The sequence below is a fragment of the Heteronotia binoei genome, chromosome 15, assembly GCF_032191835.1.
Source record: "Heteronotia binoei isolate CCM8104 ecotype False Entrance Well chromosome 15, APGP_CSIRO_Hbin_v1, whole genome shotgun sequence".
Taxonomy (NCBI): domain Eukaryota; kingdom Metazoa; phylum Chordata; class Lepidosauria; order Squamata; family Gekkonidae; genus Heteronotia; species Heteronotia binoei.
In genome coordinates this window covers 51,847,449-51,869,367 of record NC_083237.1, presented here as the reverse complement: position 1 = coordinate 51,869,367, position 21,919 = coordinate 51,847,449, and the positions used below count along the sequence as shown (strand labels likewise).

At 43.0% G+C, this 21,919-nt stretch overlaps 1 protein-coding gene across 1 annotated transcript in view; it reads left to right on the top strand.

Annotated features, from left to right (window-relative positions):
- Positions 1–21,919, top strand: part of NPEPPS (aminopeptidase puromycin sensitive) — a 125,780-nt gene that overhangs the window by 50,878 nt on the left and 52,983 nt on the right. The window contains exons 3-6 of the mRNA XM_060256178.1: positions 730–807; positions 11,347–11,468; positions 15,418–15,525; positions 18,265–18,465. Of these exons, the coding sequence (XP_060112161.1) occupies positions 730–807; positions 11,347–11,468; positions 15,418–15,525; positions 18,265–18,465 (509 nt within the window). The remainder of the gene's footprint in view (positions 1–729; positions 808–11,346; positions 11,469–15,417; positions 15,526–18,264; positions 18,466–21,919) is intronic.

Sequence of the window (21,919 nt, the reverse complement as noted above, 5' to 3'; positions counted from 1 at the left end):
CAATGAATGATTAAAACGTGGAATTTGCTGGCAGAGGATATAGTAATGGCCATGGGCGTAGACAGCTTTAGAAGGGGATTAGATTGATTCATGGAAGATAGGTCTGGCTGTGGCTGCAACCATGGTGACTAAAAAGGAACCTCCACATTTAGAGGCAGTAAACTTATGAACACCAGTGCCAAGGGGCAACCACAGGCAACAGCCTTTGCTTCTACACTTTTATTGTTGGTCCTCCAGATTAACTGTTTGGTCACTCTGTGAGACAGGATGTCGGACTGGATGGATCACTGGTCTGATCCAGCAGTTCTGTTCTTCTGTTTGCTACTCACTGAGGTTCTGGTTGTGAGAATACCAGAGCAGGCCTTCTGAGGAGCATCTTAATGTCCTGGTAGGTTCATGTCAATGCAGAGCACCTATCATGTACAAACTGGGCGAAGAACTGAAACAGGAGCAGGTAAATGTGAAAAGGAAGGTCGGGAGCGGTCAAATTAATGCCGTCTTATAGGGAGGGTTCAGACTCTGAATTGTTTTTTCAGCTGTTTGTGAAACTGCCCCCCCAAGTTTCAGGTATTTTCCTGGCATCATAAGGGTTAGAAAATGCACCCTGTTTAAAAAGGTAGAAGTCTGTTCTCTGAATTTCATTTTGCACTACAGATTTATGTTACTTAAAACAATACAGGTAATTGTTTTTGGTTTGTCTTGCTGAATTCACTGGTCCCTCTTTTTCAGAAATCCATGCAACAGGATTCAACTACCAGAACGAAGATGAGAAAGTGACACTTTCCTTCCCCAGCACACTTCAAACAGGTACAGAATTCTCTCTAGATTTTGGTTGATGATCCATGTGCTAGCTTAGCTGGGGCCCCAAACTTAATCCATTCCATTCCCTGGACAGGAGGGCATTCTTTCTCATTACATTGTCTTCTCTTGAAATCTGCCTCCTTCCTGTGTTTCACAACTTGTCGGCTTTAATGTCCTGGTGAACCAATCAAATACCTTGTTTAAGTGATTTGCTTTTAAATGAGTGTCTGAATGGGGAGGAAGAGAAGATAGTAAGTTGGAATTGTAACGGGAAGAGATGTAGCCCAAACCTTGTTCTCTGGGTTTTCTTCTCCTTCAGTAGGCAAGGTGCAGGTGCAGTGAGCAGGTGAGTATCAGAGAAGCCATGTTGGATCAGGCCAGTGGCCCATCTGGTCCAACACTCTGTCACACAGTGGCCAGAAAACCAGGTGCTGTCATGAGGTCCACCAGTGGGGCCAGGACACTAGAAGCCCTCCCACTGTTCTCCCCCCCCCCAAACACCAAGAATACAGAGCATCATTTGTCCCAGACAGAGAGTGCCATCTATACCTTGTGGCTAATAGCCACTGATGTTTATCCAATCCCCTCTTGAAGCCATCTGTGCTTGAAATTGGCACCACCTGTGGCAGTGAATTCCATGTGTTTATTGCTCTTTGGGTGAAGAAGTACTTCCTTCTATCCATTCTAACCTGACTGCTCAGCAATTTCACTGAGTTCCCACAAGTTCTTGGGTTGTGAGAAAGGGAGAAAAGTCCTTCTTTCTCTACCTTCTCCATCCCATGCATAATCTTGTAAACCTCTATTATGTCAACCCTCCGTTGACATTTCTCCAAGCTAAAGTGCCCCAAGCACACTCCCTCAGACTCTCTCCTTCCACACAGTAGCCTCAGCTAGTTTCCCCCAGCAGTTAAGAAAAGGCACATTCCTTCAGCAGCTCCCTTTCCTGTTCTCTCTCAGAGCCCAACTGACTGAAGGTGCAGCTTCAGTAAGGTAACTGCAGAATAGACAATTCTAGGTGTTGTGCAAATCCTTAAAGGGGGAAGACCATCAGCCCTCTCTCTCCTGCAGTCCCTGGCTGAATAGAGCAGAGGGGGAAAGTCTTTCCCAGTGTTGGTCTTGGTGGAATCTGGTCCTATCAGCCAATCCTAGCTCCTGGAAAACCTGTATGATGTGCATATTCACAATCTGCATTTTAGGTGTATTCTTAAAGCATCTTAAGCTCAAATTTAAATCGGTCATGCACGAAGAGGCCATGAGGAATAGTGTAAAAAAGAGACATCTGTTCTGCAACTTGATTTAGTCAGGACGAAACATGCCCTTCAGCCTGTGGTTTGAGTTCCTGTCCTTAAACTAGTGTCCTACAAGAGCACACCCTCCTTGAAAGAGGGAGCCCAGGTATCCCTGTGTACCATGGCTGAGGATGCTATCCTTGGATGCATGGATGCACGGAGACCTTATTCTCTGTGGCTTGACTGAGTGGTTGTACAGTTTGCCAGCTCACATTGGATGTGCTGTCAGTCAGCTGCATCCATTGTGAGGTGAGTGGCATGTCTGCCTTCTGGAATTGGCAGTGGAACCATCATTGCTTCTGTGGACTTTGTGCCCTCCCCACCAGAGACTACTTAAGGGAGGAGGAGAAATACCACAATGGTTCATAAGTCATGTGTGTGTGTGTGTTAAGTGTTGTCAAGTTGCTTCCAAGTGATGGCAACCTCAAAACTTCCTATAGTTAACAGCCTTGCTCAGGTCTTGCAAACAGAGAGTTGTGTGGCTTCATGTTGGGGTCATCAACTTTCCTTAGCATTATTGCCTTTTCCAGGGACTCTTGTCATAATGTGATCAAAGTGCGATAGCCTCAGTTTAGTAATTTTTGCTTCTCCAAAGAGTTCAGGTTCATTGTCTAATAGAATAAAAAACTCCTATTGAACAACTTTGGCACACTTATATAAACAGGAGGCTAGAAGTTGCATGGTTTCTTCTCAGTCTTAGGAATCCACTCTTTTTGAAACTGAAACTTTTGTTTACAGAATATCTTCTCCCAGCAGGAGTAAATTTTCTTCCCTTGCAGTTAACACCCCCCTCAATGCTGATAGCACCCTCTGTCTCCCATCAGATACCTTTGTCAGCCATTGTCCTACTTTTTAAACACACGTTTCTGAAAAAATATTTCTAGCTGTGCAGCTCGGGAAGGGGGGGGGGGAGGAGAGAAAGTTTTCACTTGGCAGCTCAGTGAAGGGGTTGTTGGCTGCCTTGTGGGCATTATGGAGCCTAGCAACACCCGGACATTGAGACTGTTTCTTGCCAGTTATTTTTAATTCCAGAACAGACAGCCAAGCTCAGCCGGAGGGTGTTGTGAAGGCCTTTTAGTGCAGAGAGCTATTGCTTTTGTGGTCACAGAATAAAAATAAATCAAGGATGCTTGTCACTGTATCATGTCCTGTTAGGGTAAGACCCTGCAAGTGTTTTTTTCCCCCCTTACCATGCAGCCTGTACATCTCAGAAAGCACCATGGAAATCAGGGAATTGTGCTTTCTCCAGTGCCTTAAATCAGCACTGAATATTTCAAAATTGGCATCACTGGCTTTTAATTTTTTAGCTGCCCAGGCAGCTAGACTTCCTTCATTTAGGGGCACTAAGAGCTCTTGTCCAAACTGTGTACACCCTGTGATACTAGAGCACTGTTCTTAAAATCCCAAGTAGTGCTTAGTTGACCTGGATAGCCCAGGTTGGCCTGATCTCAGAAGCTAAACAGGGTCAGCCCTGACTAGTATTTGAATGGGAGATCTCCAGGGAATACCAGGGATGTGACATAGAGAGAGGCAATGGCAAACCACCCCTGAACATCTCTTGCCTTCAAAACCTTCCATACATCAGCTTCGACTTGATAGCTGCTTTCTACCACAGTGCTTAATTGATGCAGATCATTTTAAGTGCACATCACCCAGCTGGGTGGTGGTTAGTGTGCTTTGAACAGAACAGAAAAACACAATTCTCACTCAAGGCGTTTCCATACACTTCAGCTACAGTGCAGGATGGGGTTTGTTTTTACTACTTCTTCCCAGTGTTCTCTGGGAGGACTGAGACTGGAGGATGCATTCTGAAATATGTGCATTGGTAGTAATGATTGTAACCAGTCTCCCCGTCCCCCCCAACCCCCGGTTTTTTGTCACTGATTAAGTTGTCCTGGATGAGTGAGTAGTGAATTCCACACTGCAAAAGGGGCATAAAAATAAACGGCGCGATCAGAGTCAAACGGAACTTGAACCACAGAGCCCTTTAGAGAAGGGTCAGTTTTTATTGTTTTCTTGTTGTATTGGAACTGGTCTTAAAGGTAACAGTTCTCAGTTGCTCCCTGTAAACACAAGCAATAATTATTTCAAAGTAAGTGTCCGATCTTGTCAGATCTCAGAAGCTAAGCAGGGTCAGCCCTGGCTAGTATTGGTGTGGGAGGCCACCAAGGAACACAAGGGTCATGACATGGAGGCAGGCAATGGCAAACCACCTCTGTAACATCTTGTGCCTTGAAAACCCCATGAGGGGGGTCACCGTAAGCCGGCTGTGACTCAGCAGCAAAAAAAAGTGTCAGGAAGGTCTTTTCTAGTTAGAAGTAAGGACCTTCTCTTCATCTAATTCTAGAGAAGCATGTAAAAATATCCTGCGTTGTTCAGGGAGGAGCACATAGCTCAGCGGTAGAGCACCTTCTTTGAATGTAGACGTTCCCAAGTTCAGTCTCTGGCATCTGCAATTGAAAAGGGTCAGGTAGTTTGTAATGGGAAAGACCCGTATCTGAGACCTTGAAGAGCCACAGCCAATCTGAGTAGACCAGGGGTGTCAAACTCATTTGTTATGAGGGTCGGATCAGACATAAATGAGACCTTGTCAGGCCGGGCCATGCCATATTGGGCTGGGCTGTGTGTATATCTATTTAAGATTAGGTAGCTGCAGGGGTTTTTTTGTAGCAGGGACTCCTTTGCATATTAGGCCACACACCCCTGATACAGCCAATCCTCCTGGAGTTTACAATAAGTCCTGTACTAAGAGCCCTGTAAGCTCTTGGAGGATTGGCTACATCAGGGGGAGTGGCCTAACATGCAAAGGAGTTCCTGCTACAAAAAAAGCCCTGGGTAGCTGAGATATAAACTTTATAAAGGAAATAGACACGCGCAATTAAAGATTTTTTTTAAAACCCTTGAAATAAAACATGCTTAAAACATTAGCACTTGTTGGTCTTAAAGGTGTTTTCTTTGTATTTCTCTCATGGGATCCAGGGAACTGGGCAATGGAAGTTCTGGCTCTTTCCTTCCTTCCCCTGAGGACCAGGAGGGGAAGGAGCCTCAGCCAATGGAGAAAATAGAGGCTTTGGTCTGTAGCTCCTGTGTGATTGAGCGAGCCTGGCAAAGGAAGCTGTGATGCAAAAGGAAGCAAGAGAGAGGGAGAAGAAAGCAGATGACAGCCAGTTGCTTCGGGGCCTGATAGGAGCCCTCCAGGGGCTTGATTCGACCCCTGGGCTGCATGTTTGACACCCCTGGAGTAGACAGTACTGATTAGGCAGTATAAGGCAGCTTCCTATGTAATAATCTACGAAGAGTTTAGAGTTCCGGGACTGGTCGCCAGGACCGGATCTGGATGGTTTTTTTTTGGGGGGGGGGGGTGTTAAAAAATGACGCCCCCTTATGGGCCATTCTATTTTATGGTCTCATAGAATACAATGGACTCCAATTTGGTGCCCCCCCCCCTCTGTTGGCACCCAGGGCAAGCACCCCCCTCTGCCCTCCCCCTAGATCCGGCCCTGCTGGTCACCTCCTTTCACTTGTATTAATGCCTAACAGAAATCGCAATCTTGTTAAGCACAAAGAAACAAAAAACTAATCTAGCTTTATTCTGAAAGCTCAAAACTGATAGCATGAAATCTGCAAATGAATTCCATTTCAGGAGCCTTAAACCAGAGCCTCTCTTTGAAGCTGCTCATTCCAAAGCAAGGCTAAAGGGCAAGAAGAAGGAGGAGGAGGAGGAGGATATTGGATTTATATCCCGCCCTCCACTCCGAAGAGTCTCAGAGCGGCTCATAATCTCCTTTATCTTCCTCCCCCACAACAGACACCCTGTGAGGTGGGTGGGGCTGGAGAGGGCTCTCACAGCAGCTGCCTTTTCAAGGACAACTTCTGCCAGAGCTCTGGCTGACCCAAGGCCATGCTAGCAGGTGCAAGTGGAGGAGTGGGGAATCAAACCCGGTTCTCCCAGTTAAGAGTCCGCACACTTAACCACTACACCAAACTGGCTAGCAGTGTGAGAGAGAGGTGCATCAGTTTACTACTACACAGCACCATTTTTTTAAAAAAAACACGTAAAAAGGGATTGAGACCCACTCCCAAATGGTATATACATCCAGGTCTCCTAATCTTGTTGAGCCTGTGGGCAATGCTGGAGTTTTTTCAGAGGATCACAAAATGGCTGCCATGTGGAATGTCAGCCCTTCCCTGTACATCTGATTAAATGTTCAGGATGGTGGAGGAAATGGAATATTTCAGTTTCTTTAGAAGCCCAAGAAACTTCCAGGCATTTAAAAGGCCCAAGTTAGCTAGCATTTATCCAACAGAAATTGTGGTATGTGGTCTTAGTTTCCCCTCTGCAAGGGAAAATCTGTTTGACACTAAAACTGGGAAGTCAGTAAGCCTTTGTGTGATGGATTTTATCCTCATTGTGTGTGAAGGGATTCTGGATGGGGCAGTTGCTGGGAGAATGGGATGGGTTTTCTTGGCAGAGCCTGGGGCAGCGTAAATCCTCTCTTCTCTTTCCTTTTCCTTGGTTGCGCTTTTTGTTATACTACTGCTTTTGGTTATGAGGTGCCCCCCCCCCAATTCCTTTCTACTGTTTTGTTGAAGCCATTTCAAGCAAACACACACCCCTAGTGATGACAAACAGAACTGAAGTATAGGTTTGGTCACCTGTTACCAGTTTAAGCTGTAGCTGCTGCCTGCGTTTTCCAGGAGTTGGTTGAAATCTGACTCTTCCCTTTCCTGCCGGTCCTCTCATCACCTCTGCAACCTCTCTATCCTTGCATTGCATTTTAGCTCTCTCCAAAGCCAGCAAAAGAAGTATAGAAAAGACAGGGCCTGTGGAAGGTGATAAGGTGATAAAAGGAAACAAGAGCCAATGTGGAGTAATGGTCAATGAACAGACTAAGTTCTGGGAAACACAGATTCAAATTCCCACTCTGCTAGGGAAGCTAGCTTGGCTGGCCTTGGGCCAGCCACATACTCTCAGTCTACCCTACTTCACAGGGTTGTTGTTAAAATGGAAGAAGGAAGAATTATGTAAGCAGTTTTGAGTCCCCACTGTGGAGAAAGGTGGGGTATAAATGAAATAAATAATGGAAATAGAAGAAGGGAGGGAACATGAATGAGGACAAAAAGGATGGGGAAGTGAAAAGAGATAAGATGGAAGGGATGAGGATGAGGAAGTCTGGTAACGCAGGGGTGTCGAACTCATTTGTTATGAGGGTTGAATCTGATATAAATGAGACCATGTGTGTTCCTATTTAAGATTAGTTTGCATATTAGGCCACACACCCCTGATGTAGCCAATCCTCCTGGAGTTTACAGTAGGTCCTGTAGTAAGTAGGTCCTGAACTTTACAAAGGACACAGACAAACACAAAGTTTTTTTAAAAAATAAAATGTGCTTAAAACATTAGCACTTGGTCTTAAAGGTGCTTTCTTTGTGTCTCTCCCATGAGATTGAGGGAACTAAGCAAAGGAAGCTCTAGCTCTTTCCTTCCTTCCTCAGGGGACCAGGAGGGGGAGGAGCTTCAGCCAATAGAAGGAAGAGAGGCCTTGATCAGAAGCTTTGCTGTGCGATTGAGAGAGCCTGGAAAAACAAGCTTTCCCTCCCTCCCTCCCTTCTTCCCCAAGGGAGGAGCTTCAGCCAATGGAGAAAATAGATGCTTTGCTCTGCAGCTCCTGTGCAATTGAGAAAGCCTTGCAAAACAAGCTGTGATGCAGAAGGAAGCAAGAGAAGAGGGAGAAGGAAGCAGATGACAACCAGTTCCTTGAGGGCCTGATTTGGCCCCCGGGGCACATGTTTGATACCTCTGGGTAACACTACATAAGAACATAAGAGAAGCCATGTTGGATTAGGCCAGTGGCCCATCCAGTCCAACACTCTGTGTCACACAGTGGCCAATTTTTTTTTCATACACACACGCGCGCGCATGTATATACACACTGTTGCTAATAGCCACTGATGGACCTCTGCTCCATATTTTTATCTAACCCCCTCTTGAAGCTGGCTATGCTTGTAGCTGCCACCACCTCCTGTGGTAGCGGGAAACTCATGAGGAGATAGCATATTGGAGATTGGTGGTATGCATACAACTGAAGAGGGACAGATTCCAGAGAGGTGGCCATGTTGATGTTTTTCAGCCAATACACAGAGTCTTGCAGTATCTTGGAAGCTAGCAGTTTTATTGCGGCATTAGCTATTGTGAAGTTGTATATTCAGTTGAAATCAGTACAACTGCAACTTTATTTGCCCAGCCGTGCTCCATTGCACTGGCTGCTGTTGATGGGAGAATTGGAAAGGGCTGGAGTGGAATGTTACAACACTGGTAAGTGCTGGTAGTGATACCAGAAGGAAGAGGAGCTGGACATACAGCTGCTGTTTCTGACACTGGATATGTGCTTAGCATCCCTAGAATGTAGTTTGGGCCTATTAAAAAAATGAGAAATAAGAGCTTAACTGACTTCCTAGAGAGGACTTTTGGTAACATCATAGTAGGTTGTATAATTACCAACCTGGAGTTCTCCCACAATTAACTGCTCATCTTCATGTTACAAAGATCACTTTTCCTGAAGGAAGTGGGAGCTTCAGAGGGAGGATTGTATGGCCTCACATCCCCAATGACTCTTATCCCCAGGCATCACCCCCCCAATCTCCAGGAAATAAATTGCCTGAGTTGGCAATTGTAGGTTGTATCCAGCAACCTACATATGAAGCGCCATTTGCAGAATGGAACTCTGTTCCCTCTTCACTTCCTACTGACAGGGTGGTGTAGTGATTAAGAGAGGCAGACTCTAATCTGGAGAACTGGGTTTGATTTTTCATTCCTCCTCATGCAGCTGCTGGGTGACCTTGGGCCAGTTACAGTTCTCTCTGAACTCTTTCAGCCCCACCTGCCTCACAAGGTTCCTTCTGTGGGGAGAGGAAGGGAAAGGCAATTGAAAGCTACTTTTGACACTCCTTAAGGTAGAGAAAAGGCGGAGTATAAAAACCTATTCTTCTTCTTGTTCTCCCCCTGATGCTGCCTATATTATTATTATTATTATTATTATTATTATTATTATTATTATTATTATTATTATTATTATTATTATTATTATTATTATTATTATTATTATTATATATTGCATTTGATTAATCACCCTACATTGCCTGTGGGGTTGTTTGGTGCTCTGTAGTAGTAAAACTTTTGCTGCAGAGCCTTGCCACGTGTCTGTCTCCCAGGAGTTGGAAGCCGAGAGACAATTTGTGCTGAACAAGGAATTGTCTGCTCCCTTGTTATCCAGAAAGTGCTAGACTGAATTATGTTTAATGCATCTTCATGCGTTTAATGTACACCTGCTTGTCAAGCTGGGACTTGTTGTTTTCTTCTAGGGTGGGGCTTGATACATTGCTTTGAAAAAAAATCACAGTTGGCCAAGTTGTAAACCCTTTTAAAGCATTCCCATGGTCTTCCAAAAGGATTTTGAAATGCGGGATGCTAACAACAGATTTTTAGGTATCAGTGGCCAGATTTCTCTGTTTTCCCACCTTGCCTTCACTGTTTTGTCTGTGTGCCCATGTCACTCTTTCTTATTTCATCTGAACTGAATATTTCATCTTATTCCATCTTTGGAGTGGCTTTAGGTTCTTCCTTGATCTCCATCTTTATCCATGGCACAGAGTGGTAAAGGTGCAGTACTGCAGTCGGAGCCCTCTGCTCATGACCTAGTTCGATTCCAGCAGAAGCTGGTTCAGGTAGCCGGCTCGAGGTTGACTCAACCTTCCATCCTTCCGAGGTCGGTAAAATGAGTACCCAGCTTGCTGGGGGGGGCGGGAAAGTGTAATGACTGGGGAAGGCAATGGCAAACCACCCCGTAAAAAGGTCTGCCGTGAAAGCGTTGTGAAAGCGGCGTCACCGCAGAGTCGGAAACGACTGGTGCTTGCACAGGGGACCTTTCCTTCCTTCCTCATGGCATTGTCTCCCTCACTTCATTGGTACAGATCCACTTCTTCCACAAAACTTTCTTGTATCACTCAACTCTCTCATCTCCTGCTCTTCTTTGTGCTCCTTGGCTGTCATTTAATCTCTGCTACTTTTTCATGCATTTCCATAGAGCTGTAAATTTTCCAAAAAAAAAAGGTTTGGAAGTCTTGTGGATGGAGGGAAGAAATGCTGGGAAAATGAAATCCAAACAATATGGCCCTAGTAAACCTAAATTTGATTTACAGCTTTAGGAAAATAAAAATGCATCACTCATTTAGCATAATACCGTTGGACATATTTATGAAACTTAAATATAGATCTTAGTTTTGTTCTAACAAAAATGCAAATATTCTCAGTTCTGGGGAGTAAAGAGCTGCAAGCTGCTGCACATGATGCCACCTAAGTGCGCGTGTTAGTTTTTGCCATCTGGAAAGTTGGGAAAAATAGGTGAAACTGGAATTTGAAAATGTTGTAGTTGATAAGAATTTATTATTTGGACCTGGAAACAGTTCAGTCTCAGTATTAAGAACTATCGTAAAATGTTACACTTAATGTTGAAAACACCAACCTCTTCAATAATGTGTATTATAGATTCAGATGGGGGTAGCCAGTTTGGTCTGAAGCATCAGAACACAATCTAGTGGACTAAAACGGTGTGTGTTATCACAGCATGTCATATTCATCTGGACAAAATTAATATTTTTATATACGTACATGTGGAAAGGGTGTTGTGAGGAATTCAGGATGCAGGTACAATGTGTGTAATTAGCTTGATCGAAGCAGAAGGGATATGCTTTGGGGAGGGTATATTTTTGGGGGTGGAAATCAGTATCTGTGGTGAGATAGGTGTCAGCTTGAAGGATGGGTATTCATTATTCTGAATTTGTAAATCAATTCAGCAGTCTCGGATTGTCATCTCTGAGATTACCTCTTTTAGGACAACAATGGAATAACCAGGAAGATTAAAATGTTCCCCTGTAGGTTGTAGGTTTTTTATGTCAGATTTACATCCATTTTTTTCCTTTTGCATTGGGACTGCTATAGAGAGTGGTAGGGACACTGATGACATTTGATGGCTTAGATAACATGGAAGCTGAACAAAAAAATCTTACAAGTCTCTGAGGTGCTACTCGACGAATCTAGCTTTAAAAGGCCGACTTCTAAGATATTTGGCTCAGGTGGAAGTTCTTTATGACTTCTTTGATGGCTTTGCCATTTCATCCTACTCAAACATTCTGGGTTTAGCACCTTTGTGTAGCGGGGTATTGTAATCTGTTTGTGTTTCTTTTTTTATACCCACAGGGATGGGGTCATTAAAGATAGATTTTGTTGGAGAGCTGAATGATAAAATGAAAGGCTTCTATCGAAGTAAATACACCACACCTTCTGGAGATGCTCGTTTTGCTGCTGTTACTCAGTTTGAGGTATGAGTTGCTTCTGTGTCCCTTTCCCCTTCCTACTTTTGTTGGAAACTGCATCCCTTCTCTGTGGATTTCAGCCTCTAAAAAGGACTGACTACTTGCTGTTGTCTTTCTAGAAATCCACCACTTTTCATTTATCTGTCAAAGGAATGGAAAGCAATAAAAAAAAAATAGAACATGACCTGGTCTAGCAGCCAGCAGTATTTTCAGCACTGTGAGGAATACTTTTCTTAAGGAGCTCAGTACAAAATACCTTGTATCTTGTGTGTGTGTGTGTATTCCTTGTGTGAGAGTTGGCTAGGTAGACCCTTCCGCATTTTCCTTTTATAGAAACCATGAGGGTCAAGACTGGGGTTGTAGATTTGTTCTTCCAAGGGGGAAGGAACAGCAGGTTCTACCCTTTCTATTGGGAAAGGTCTACCCTGATCTCCTCTTGGTTTCTGCACTTTGTACAAGACAGCGCCTGTAGGTTGTTAACTTCAGCTGCTTTTCAGGGCTGGCATAAATGGACAGAAGACTGGCATAGAGATTGAAAGAATTGTTTCACTGGTTGCTTGGCCCCTGAATTCCCTTGTTTGCCTTTGCTAAGTCCCTACCTCTTTAGTTTTCTGTGTCCTTTCTCTAAAATGGAATACTGATACTTTTATCACAGACTTTTATCGCATTATGTCTTGCTGAAAAAAGGGTATAGTCCTGCACTTCAGGGTTAAATTTTCTCCATATATCTTCCAGGTTTTCTTGTTTAATCAATTCAAAAAAAGACTTTGGCAATTTTCCTTCCTTATTATTTTGTTTTCCCAGACCTATCCAGTGTATTCTTAATTGTTCCATTAAAGTCCCCCATTATCAAAACTTGATCATATGTCACTTCATCAAATTGTTGTATAATGTCTTTGAAAAAACACTCCCCTTTTCTTCTGTTCAGTCCCAGTTGCTTATTCCATAAAAATTTATAATCCTTTTGTTTAATATGTACTTTTTGTAAACAAACTATATTACAATTTTACTTTTTAATCCAATGAAACTTTGCCTTTCTTTTTTGTGGTGAATTTAGTCCATTTACATTCCAAGATAATAATTTGTAATCCATCATGGTGCAAATTCTTTATGTTCTTCACAAAATCTACGCAGTTCCTGTGTATTTGTAATTGTAATCCTTTTTCCTTGAAGTTCAAAGCTCAAACCTTCAGGTATTATCCATCTATACCTCATTTCATTGTCCCGTAATTTTTCTGTCAGTTTCTTATATGCTCTTCTGTCATTTATCACTTGTCTTGGCAACTCCTTCATAATTCTTACTCTGCTGCCTCCCACTATCAATGTCTTTTCAAAGTTTTTATTCATAATCTTTCCCTCTCTCAGTAGGGAAATTAGCGTCATATTTCTCCTCTCTGCAAGCTCCACAGCAACGGCGTGCGTTCTCGTTAACGAGATGTAATGCATTACCATCTGCTATTTTATTTGGTAGATTAAACAGGATTGAGTACTCTAATAGACATTGTCTTTGTAATCCCAAATGTATCGAATCTATTTCCCATGTATTATTGAACTGTCCCCTTTATGATGATATTTATTGTATATGCCTGAAAGATATTTTAGCAGATATGTTGGGCTGTGCTGATTCAGGCAAAGTCCACAAACTTTTAAATGACACTTGCTCTGAGGTAACTTTAACGGTTGCTAGATTTCTTCAACAGGCCATGGAAATACAACAGAGAATGGTCCTGGAATGACCTCATTTTATTTGTTTTAATTATTTAATTTGGCTAAACTTGACTCATGTATATTTTACTTATTTTATGTATATTAGCTCCCTAGGTACTCTATTATCTAGGATTTTATATTATTTATGTTGCTATTTTATTGCTAAATCTGTTTTATGCCAATAAAGGCTTGCTGCTGCTGCATAATCTTTCCCACCATTTCTTTTGTCGTATATCTTATAACCACATCTCTTGGTAGATTATTTTTTTTAGCATAAAGTGAATTCACTCTATACATATAGTCATACATGAATTGTCATGAATTGCCACTTTTTCTTGTATTTTTAGCAAGGTGGAATCATGTACTTTCACTTTCTCTTCCACCTCTTGCACTTTCTTTGATGTTACCACAGTCTCATTTCTGAGATCCTCTATATCTTTTTTTTAGCTCTTCAATATCTTTTCTAATTTCTTTTTTGGAAGCAGTTATCTCCTTCATCCCTTTCATAATCCTGGCTTCCATTGCATCCAGTTGGTCCTGAATTTTATCCAGTGAAGCAGCCCTTGCACGGGTTTGCTTATGGTCGGATGTAAAAACACCGAAAAATTTGACCTCACCAAATTAAATTTCAACTATCAGGTTTAAAAGAGTGAAGCTTGCTTTCTTCAATAAGCCTAATTTGCTGTCCTCAGAGCCTCCTGAGCTCAGATATTTATTTTTAAAGTTTTTATTTTCTCCAAAATGGCGGTCACGACTTTCTGCCTCACTTTAAAATATTTTTCCTTTTTCCTCTAGAGGCTTCTAAAATAGTTATTAGCAATAATGTCCAATAGCAGATACCTTATAATCGTCACCTCTGTCGGCTCCACCAATTTTTAATGTCTCGAACACTTTAAAAATTTTATTTAAACTTTGGCCTCCTTACAATGGCCGCCGATGTTTTTCTATGATATTATAGTCCTAGAGTAGGCTGGCTGCTTCAGTGATTTCCCTTTTTCATCCAATGCTTCCTGTTTTACTTGCCACCAAATCCCGTTTTCGCTGGTAGAGAGATCTCACGATACTTGACGTATTTCCTGTGTTGACTGTGGGAGCTGCAATTCTATGACGATGGGGCTTTTTCTCAAAAACCGCAAGTAGACCAAACAATAAATTCCTTTTCACTTTTTAACACTGTCCTTTAAATTTACAAAGTCCAAATTTCGCCCCTTCTTCCCTTCTTCTTCCAAGCTTTCTAAATTTCAATTTCCCACCTTCTGATTTTATTTTGTTTAATTTTAATTAGTCCCGAAATGAAAGATAGCGATCTGTACCTTTTCTGTAATCCAGATCAACACTGGTCTTGTATAGCTTTAGATGTTTAGTAGTATCATAGAAGATTAGGATCCTGTTGAGCTTAAGTCAAATAAATGACTCTGGAAACTTCTGCAGATGATGAAAATGCAACTCGTCTCCGGAGACCCTTCAAAGCCTCAAAGGAGCCCCCCCCCCCAGAACTCCCTTTTAGCCAAAGTAAATCTCCTCAAAGTTTCCTGTGCATATCTTGGACTAATCTCTGACTGAGAAAAGTAGGCAGTAGGCATTAGATTGCCTCTCACTACCCCGAACAGAAGTTCCAGCCTGCTCCCCTTCTGAGAAGCAGTTCAGCTCGGCATTTTCCAATCCCGGAAATCCCAATGCTATAATATCTTTTTTGAGGTGCGGTGACCAGAATTGTACGCAGTATTCCAAATGAGGCCGTACCATTGATTTATACAGGAGCATTATGATATTGGCTGATTTGTTTTCCATTCCCATCCCAATAATTCCCAGCATGGTGTTGGCCTTTTTTATTGCAGTTGCACACTGTCTTGACATTTTCAGTGAGTTATCTACCACGACCCCAAGATCTCTCTTGGTCAGTCTCTGCCAGTTCACACCCCATCAGCTTGTATTTATAGTTAAGATTTTTGGCCCCAATGTGCATTACTTTGCACTTGGTCACGTTGAACTTCATTTGACACGTTGACGTCCACTCTTCCAGCCTCGACAGATCCCTTTGGCGTGCCTCACAATCCTTTCTGGTCTCACCACCCTGAACAATTTAGTGTCAGGTTCTCTATGCGCTTCTGTGTTGCTGTTTTGTACACTGGAATGTAAAGGCCACATTTTGCTTAAGAATGTATTTCATTGGAATTTGCCCGATCTGTTCTTGTATTGTCATAATCTCATCCTCAAATGCATTGATCAATCCTGTTAATTCCTCCAGGCTACTGATGCTCGTAGAGCCTTTCCTTGCTGGGATGAGCCCTCCATCAAGGCAACGTTTGATATCTCGTTGGTGGTTCCTAAAGACAGGGTAGCTTTGTCAAATATGGTAAGTATTTGATTAAAATGGTTAACTGATGAAAATGCAAATTGATGCGATGACCCAGGCTCTTCTGAATGCAGAACGTCTCTGCTATCCCTGCATCTCTTGTGCCTTCTGCAGATTTAATCCAGGGCTTTTTTTTGAGCAGGAACGCACAGGATTGCAGTTCCAGCTGGCTTGGTGTCAGGGGGCGTGGCCTAATATGCAAAGGAGTTCCTGCTGGGCTTTTTCTGCAAAAAAAGCCCTGGTTCAAACCATAGTTTGCTACTGTGGTTAAGGTGCATCTGTGAGGACAGAAACCCAGAGTTCAGTTTGCTGAGCTAAGTGTTGGGTCATGAGGGGCACCTGTTTGAGTGGAAAGACTGGCAAAACTCCTCCTCTGCACACCATTGGCTCAGTTTGGATATCGCTTCTGAACTGTGAAGTTAGCCAGTGTTATCCAAAGCTGTGGTTTGCAAGAATGTTTCAGAATTTGATTCCAAGCATATTGTGCTTTCAAAATAATCCTCCAGCTGTAATCTGGTGTGGCACTAAATTATGATTATACCAGATCGAGGACGAGCAGAAGAGGCATGAGCATGCCATATCCAGTTTCTAATCCATGGGTGGGATTTTCCCCAAAGTTTCACAGATTTGTTTCTGGCTGATCTTTATTTATGATCTATGCATTCAGATGTATTATCTGTGTATTCGATGTAATTATCATGATAAAGTGCAATGTCAGCTTCTAAACCAGGAGTACAGCAAGGAATGATCCTTAGAAAAGTCATGTCTTTTGGCATTCATCTTGGCTTATCTACCAGTAGGAGAGGTGGTGGTGCTAGGTGAACACTTCACAGGAAGAGGGAAAGCAAAGCTGATTGTTATAATGTTCACATTAAAAAGTTTGGGTATTCAGGTCCTGAGGACTCCATTCTTCCATTCTTTCCTACTTTTGCTGAGTGAACAGGTTGGCAGAATTCGTATTAAAGGACATTAAACATATAAGCAAGACCTTTGTAAGCACTTTCAGTGTCGTTTTAATGGGTGTACTTTGACAGCATGTTTCTGTAGGCAGTTTTGCTTGCTTAGGAGGAACAAACCGGTGAATGGAGAACACTTTGCCAAATGCTGCCTTAGCAGAGTTCTCAGTCTAAATTTCATGATGGTCCAGAAGTGGTTAATGACATCGGGTACATGAAACGAGGGCACTTTCCTTTATATTACATTGGTTTTGGTAGTTAGTAAAATATGGATTAGAGGTCTGTACCCAGATCCTGTTTCTGTTACCTACCTATTTATACTATATAAGGTACTCAGTGATGTTAAATAATACTGCACTGAACAATTTACTGCTCAATGCACAGCTGAGAACGAAACGTCTGGAAGGAAAACTTTCTCCAGTAGAACACGGCACTTGATCCCGAAAGATTCTACGAAACCCTAATGTTACCAGCCGTGAAAACCTGAAATCTTTAATTTACTGCTCTTTGGATAAGCACCAAAAATATCTTTGGTGAAGTGAAATGCCTTGCAGTGGTTGGTAAGGGGAAGATAGCCAACACCGATAAGCGTTCGAGAAAAGGACAGGTGGTGTTATTTTAGAGGTGATAACAGCGAAGCAGGATGGTTGAGGAAGAACTTTGTTAAAATGAGTCTTGGAAGTGAGGTTTATAGTGGCTGGATGAATCCAGGGTGGCTTTGCCAGAGTGAGGAGCAGAATGGCAGAAAAGCATGGAGATGGTTGTGGGAGAACATAAGACCAGTGGTCCATCTAGTCCAGCATCCTGTCTCATACAGTGGCCAGCCAGTTCCTTTGGACTGCCAACTACAGAACATAAGGGCCAAGGCCTTCCCCTGATGCTGCTTCCTGGCTCTGGGATTCAAAGGCTTAGTGCCTCTCAGTATGGAGGTTCCCGTCAGTCACCATAGCTAGTAGCCATTGATACACTTCTCCTTGAATCTATCTAATCCCCTTTTAAATCTGTTTATTCCTGTGGCCATGACTACATGGCCAGTTTGGTGTAGTGGTTAAGTGTGTGGACTCTTACCTGGGAGAACCGGGTTTGATTCCCCACTCCTCCACTTGCACCTGCTGGAATGGCCTTGGGTTAGCCATAGCCCTGGCAGAGGTTGTCCTTGAAAGGGCAGCTGCTGTAAGAGCTCTCTTAGCCCCACCCACCTCACAGGGTGTCTGTTGTGGGGGAGGAAGGTAAAGGAGATTGTGAGCCGCTCTGAGACTCTTCGGAGTGGAGGGCGGGATATAAATCCAATATCTTCTTCTTCATCATCTTCTTCTTCTTCTACATCCCCGGGCAGCAAATTCCACATTTTGATCACTCTCTGTGTAAAGTATTCTTCCTGCTCTACAATGTTGGTTTTTTGAGATACAGTGACCAGAACTGTACATAGAAGCCCAAATGAGACCGCATCATAGATCTAAAGAGCATATCGGCCGTTTTATTCTCAATCCTTTTTCTAATAACCACTAACACAGTTGCCTTTTCCACTGTTGCAACAGACTGGGTTGACACCTTCATTGAGCTACCCATTATAACCCCCAAGAGGTGATGGGAGCACACAGTTGAAGTAGAATGGTTATGAAGGAGGGAGGGCTCTGCGGGACTCATGGCTTGCCATTTAGCATTGCAAAATAAGCCACGAGGTTTCAGCCCCTACTGTCTGTTTCAGTCGTGTGAAATACAGTGCAGTGTCCTCCCTCTTCCCCGCTTAATGATTCTCTGTCAAACCTCTTTCCTTGGAAAGAACGTCACTGAACGGAGGCCCTACCCCGATGACGAAAACCTGGTGGAAGTGAAGTTTGCCCGCACCCCGGTGATGTCAACATATCTCGTCGCTTTCGTGGTGGGAGAATATGATTTCGTTGAGACCAGGTCTACTGACGGTGTGTTAGTCCGCGTTTACACTCCTGTTGGCAAAGCGGAGCAAGGAAAGTTCGCATTAGAGGTAAAAACACATCCCTCCAGTGGTTCTGGGGCAGCCTAGAGTTGGTCTTAAAGAGAGATTTTTGAATTTCCCAGCATTGAAGTGGCTGCTGATGTTTGTTCCTAAATGCTGTTGTCTAATGCAGAGGCGGTCAGCGTTTTTGTGCTCGGGAATCACTGGATTCTCGAGACATCTGGTTGAGAGCCAGAGTACCAATTTACCAAATTGATCCTCTCATGAATGAATGGACTCCATTGCCAAGTTGGTGTTCTGTAGTAGTAAAAACTTTAAGTTATGGAGGGCACATACTCAGGCAATGCTAGAGCATTGTATACAACATTCCAGAAAGATACATCATTAAATTACAGATTGGATAGAGGACTTCTGGTTTCCAGTGCTAGTTTGGCTGACCCATTTAGGTTGTGCTCTGCTTCAAGGAGCTTTATTTACTTCTGTTTATATTTGCTTCTGTTACCTTTTTCTGTTCATTATCAGTCTGTTCATTATCAGATGCTCCTTTCATTTCTCCCCCTCATTTTATTTGGATTGCCTTGTGGGTGATATTTTTGTGTGTGTGTGTTCGGCCGGGTTCCTTGTCTTACTCTATTAGAGTGGTGGGGAGTTTCTAGCAGTTCTTTGCCTTTGTTTTATCCCCCCCCCCAAAGATTTATTGGTTTAAACCCTGACAACTCCCCCCCCCCTTCTTTCTCTTTATTTCCAAGCAAAGTGTTGGGAAGGGGCAGGCTGCAGCTGCCTGTAGGTTTTATTTATGTCTTTTCAGTTGAGCTTAGTTTAGGTGGGTTCAGGCCTTTTAGGCTGTTATTTGTTTAGTATTTATTTTACTAGACTTCCATTAGTTATATTTAGTATTTTATTATTCTTTGTAGTTCAAAGGTGTGTTTAGTGTTTGTGTGGGTTTTCTTTCTTGAAGCTAGAGAGCTGTTGACCTTGGCTTGTCCCGCTATCTCTTCATTCCTCTCTTCCCCTTGAAGACAACCAATTTGGTTAGTTTCTTTCCTAGGTTGGATGGGGGGGGTGGGGCATTCCTTTCCATTTGTTAAAATGCGTTAAAAAATGGGCATGACAGATCATAGAGCCGTAGAATCAAAGAGTTGGAAGGGACCCCCAGGGCCATCTAAACCAAGCTCCCGCACAAAGAAACTTCTGAAATACTTCCCCCTAAGTTCATAGGATCAGCATTACTCCCCCTTGTTTTATTTGGATTGATGACAAACCTTTTATAAAAACTAAGCAAAGTAAATTGGAAAACTTTTTAATAAATAACCGCCCTCCGTGCCACTAAAAAGTTGATTTGAGGTTTTGAAGAATGATTCTGATGTCAATGAGGGATTTAGTTTAAATCAGAATCCAGAAGATGGACCTTCTCTATTAAGCGTAGGTATGAAGTCCCAAGTCAAAAGGAAAACAAATGAACTTGATAGATTAGCCACTAGGGGTGTGCATTTGGTTTATACTGAGCCAAATAAATACTTGAAAAAAATGCTATTTTGGGGGGATTTATTCACCTGAATCAGAGTTTCTAATCTGATTCTTCTACCCATCTAGCTAAGCCCAAATGAAAGCCAATATTATTGGGCTTTTATTCGGGCTCAGCTTCACTTGCTGAAGTAGCGTGAGTTCACCCACCTTCCAGGGGAACGTTCGCTGCTTCCAGGTTCCTTGTGTGAAGCTTGTAGAAGCCATTTAAAGGGAAAGTTTGCAAAGTCCAGTCACACATGTGTCTTCCCTCCCCTCACCAAGTCACACAGCAGCACACAGCAGCAAGTGAAGGGGAAACATCCCCCCCCCCCCGAGTTATGGAGCAGAAAGGGAAGGGAGGAAAGTTATGTTTCTTTAAATACTTTCCCTTCACTTGCTGAGATGTACTGAAGCTGCAGTGCAACTCAGGGATGAAAGAGAAAGTAATTAAACTTTAAATATCTTCTTTTCCCACCTCGAGTTGCACCTCAGCAACGGAAGGGGAAAATATGTCTGTTTAAATGCCTTCTCTTCACTCACTAAGATATGTCGCTACTTTGGCATGACTCAGGGAGGGAAGGGAAGGTTTGGTGCTGAATAAATTCAGCAATACTAATTATTTCTGGAATCCCAATATCATGCTGATATTGCTTTAATGTAAGTGCCACATAGAATAAATGTCAGATGTTTGAGAGCTGCAAGACAGGTAGGAAGGAAGGAAAGCAAATAGATGGTAGAGGTGGAAAGAAAACAACTTTAAATGCATTCTCAAAGCTGCTGGCTGGCTTGACTTGGAAAAGTGATTTAAAAAGACAAATGCCTTCTCCAAGCAAGCCAATAGGGTGCTGGGGGCTTCAGAAGCCACACAACCAATGTTCCGTCTAAGCTGCAAAATCTTGTGAGCAAAAATTCTACTTTGTGAGCTACTGGCATTAAAGTTGTGAGCCACTGGCATTAAAGTTGTAAGCTACTACATAAATTAGTGTGCTCTGGGGTCATCCTTTCTGAGCTAAGAAAAAAAATCTGTGAGCTAGCTCATGCTAACTCAGCTTAGAGGGAACACGTGTGAAAAAGCCGCATGTGACTCCTGAGCCACAGTTTGGCCACCCCTGGTATATACCAATATTTTTTGGTTTTGGTGTACCCCCCAAATACCAAATTTGTGTGTGTGTGCACCCCTATCAGCCACTCAGACTCCCTTATAGCAGATACTTCAAAACTAATATATGAGAAATTGGAGTTTATAACTGTTTATTTATTGAATTCTTACTTAAAGAAGCAGGATGATCCAGCTCAAAATTTAAGGAAGTGCCTTTACTCCAAGGCAGTTCATGGAAAACATCCTGCAAAGAGGAAGCCCTTGCTGGGTGACACCTCTCTATGTTGGCTTGCAAAGGAAAGGATAGACTACAGTTCAGTAAATTTCAGGTGGCGATCATGATCTTTCCCTATCCAGGCAGATGGATAAATTGGTGAGGGAGAAGAAAATAGTTTATGCCATCTCTTTTATTTGTTGGGCGTGCCTGTCCCCTACATGGATCTGAAATACATAGAAGATTACAGGTTATGTCTTTTACAACATGAACACTATTCTTCTTATGGCTGGAGCAGCAGACAAACATACTGTACTATACCCTTCAAAATTTGGTAAGGTCACCAGGGGTGCAGGCTTTGGGGTCTTTGTCAGGACCCTTTGCCACCAATTGCTGCCTGATCAGATTAGTGGCCAGGTGATCTTCCCAGCGTGTTCCATCCTGCCTCTTTGCCAGAGGGAAAAGGGGAACTTTTAAACTCCCACAGCAGTACAGGGATACAAATTAAGATGCAGTGTTTTGAAGTCAGGGCTGGATTGGTCATTATGGCTACTGGGACTTCTCCCAGGGACATCTGCCCTCTCTGAGGCATCTCTCTTGAGCCCTCCCCAGTCTAGGCTAGTCAGGTAGCAATGAGGGCAATGCTGAGGGCAGGCGGGTTGGCCCTCACTCTCTCCCAGTGG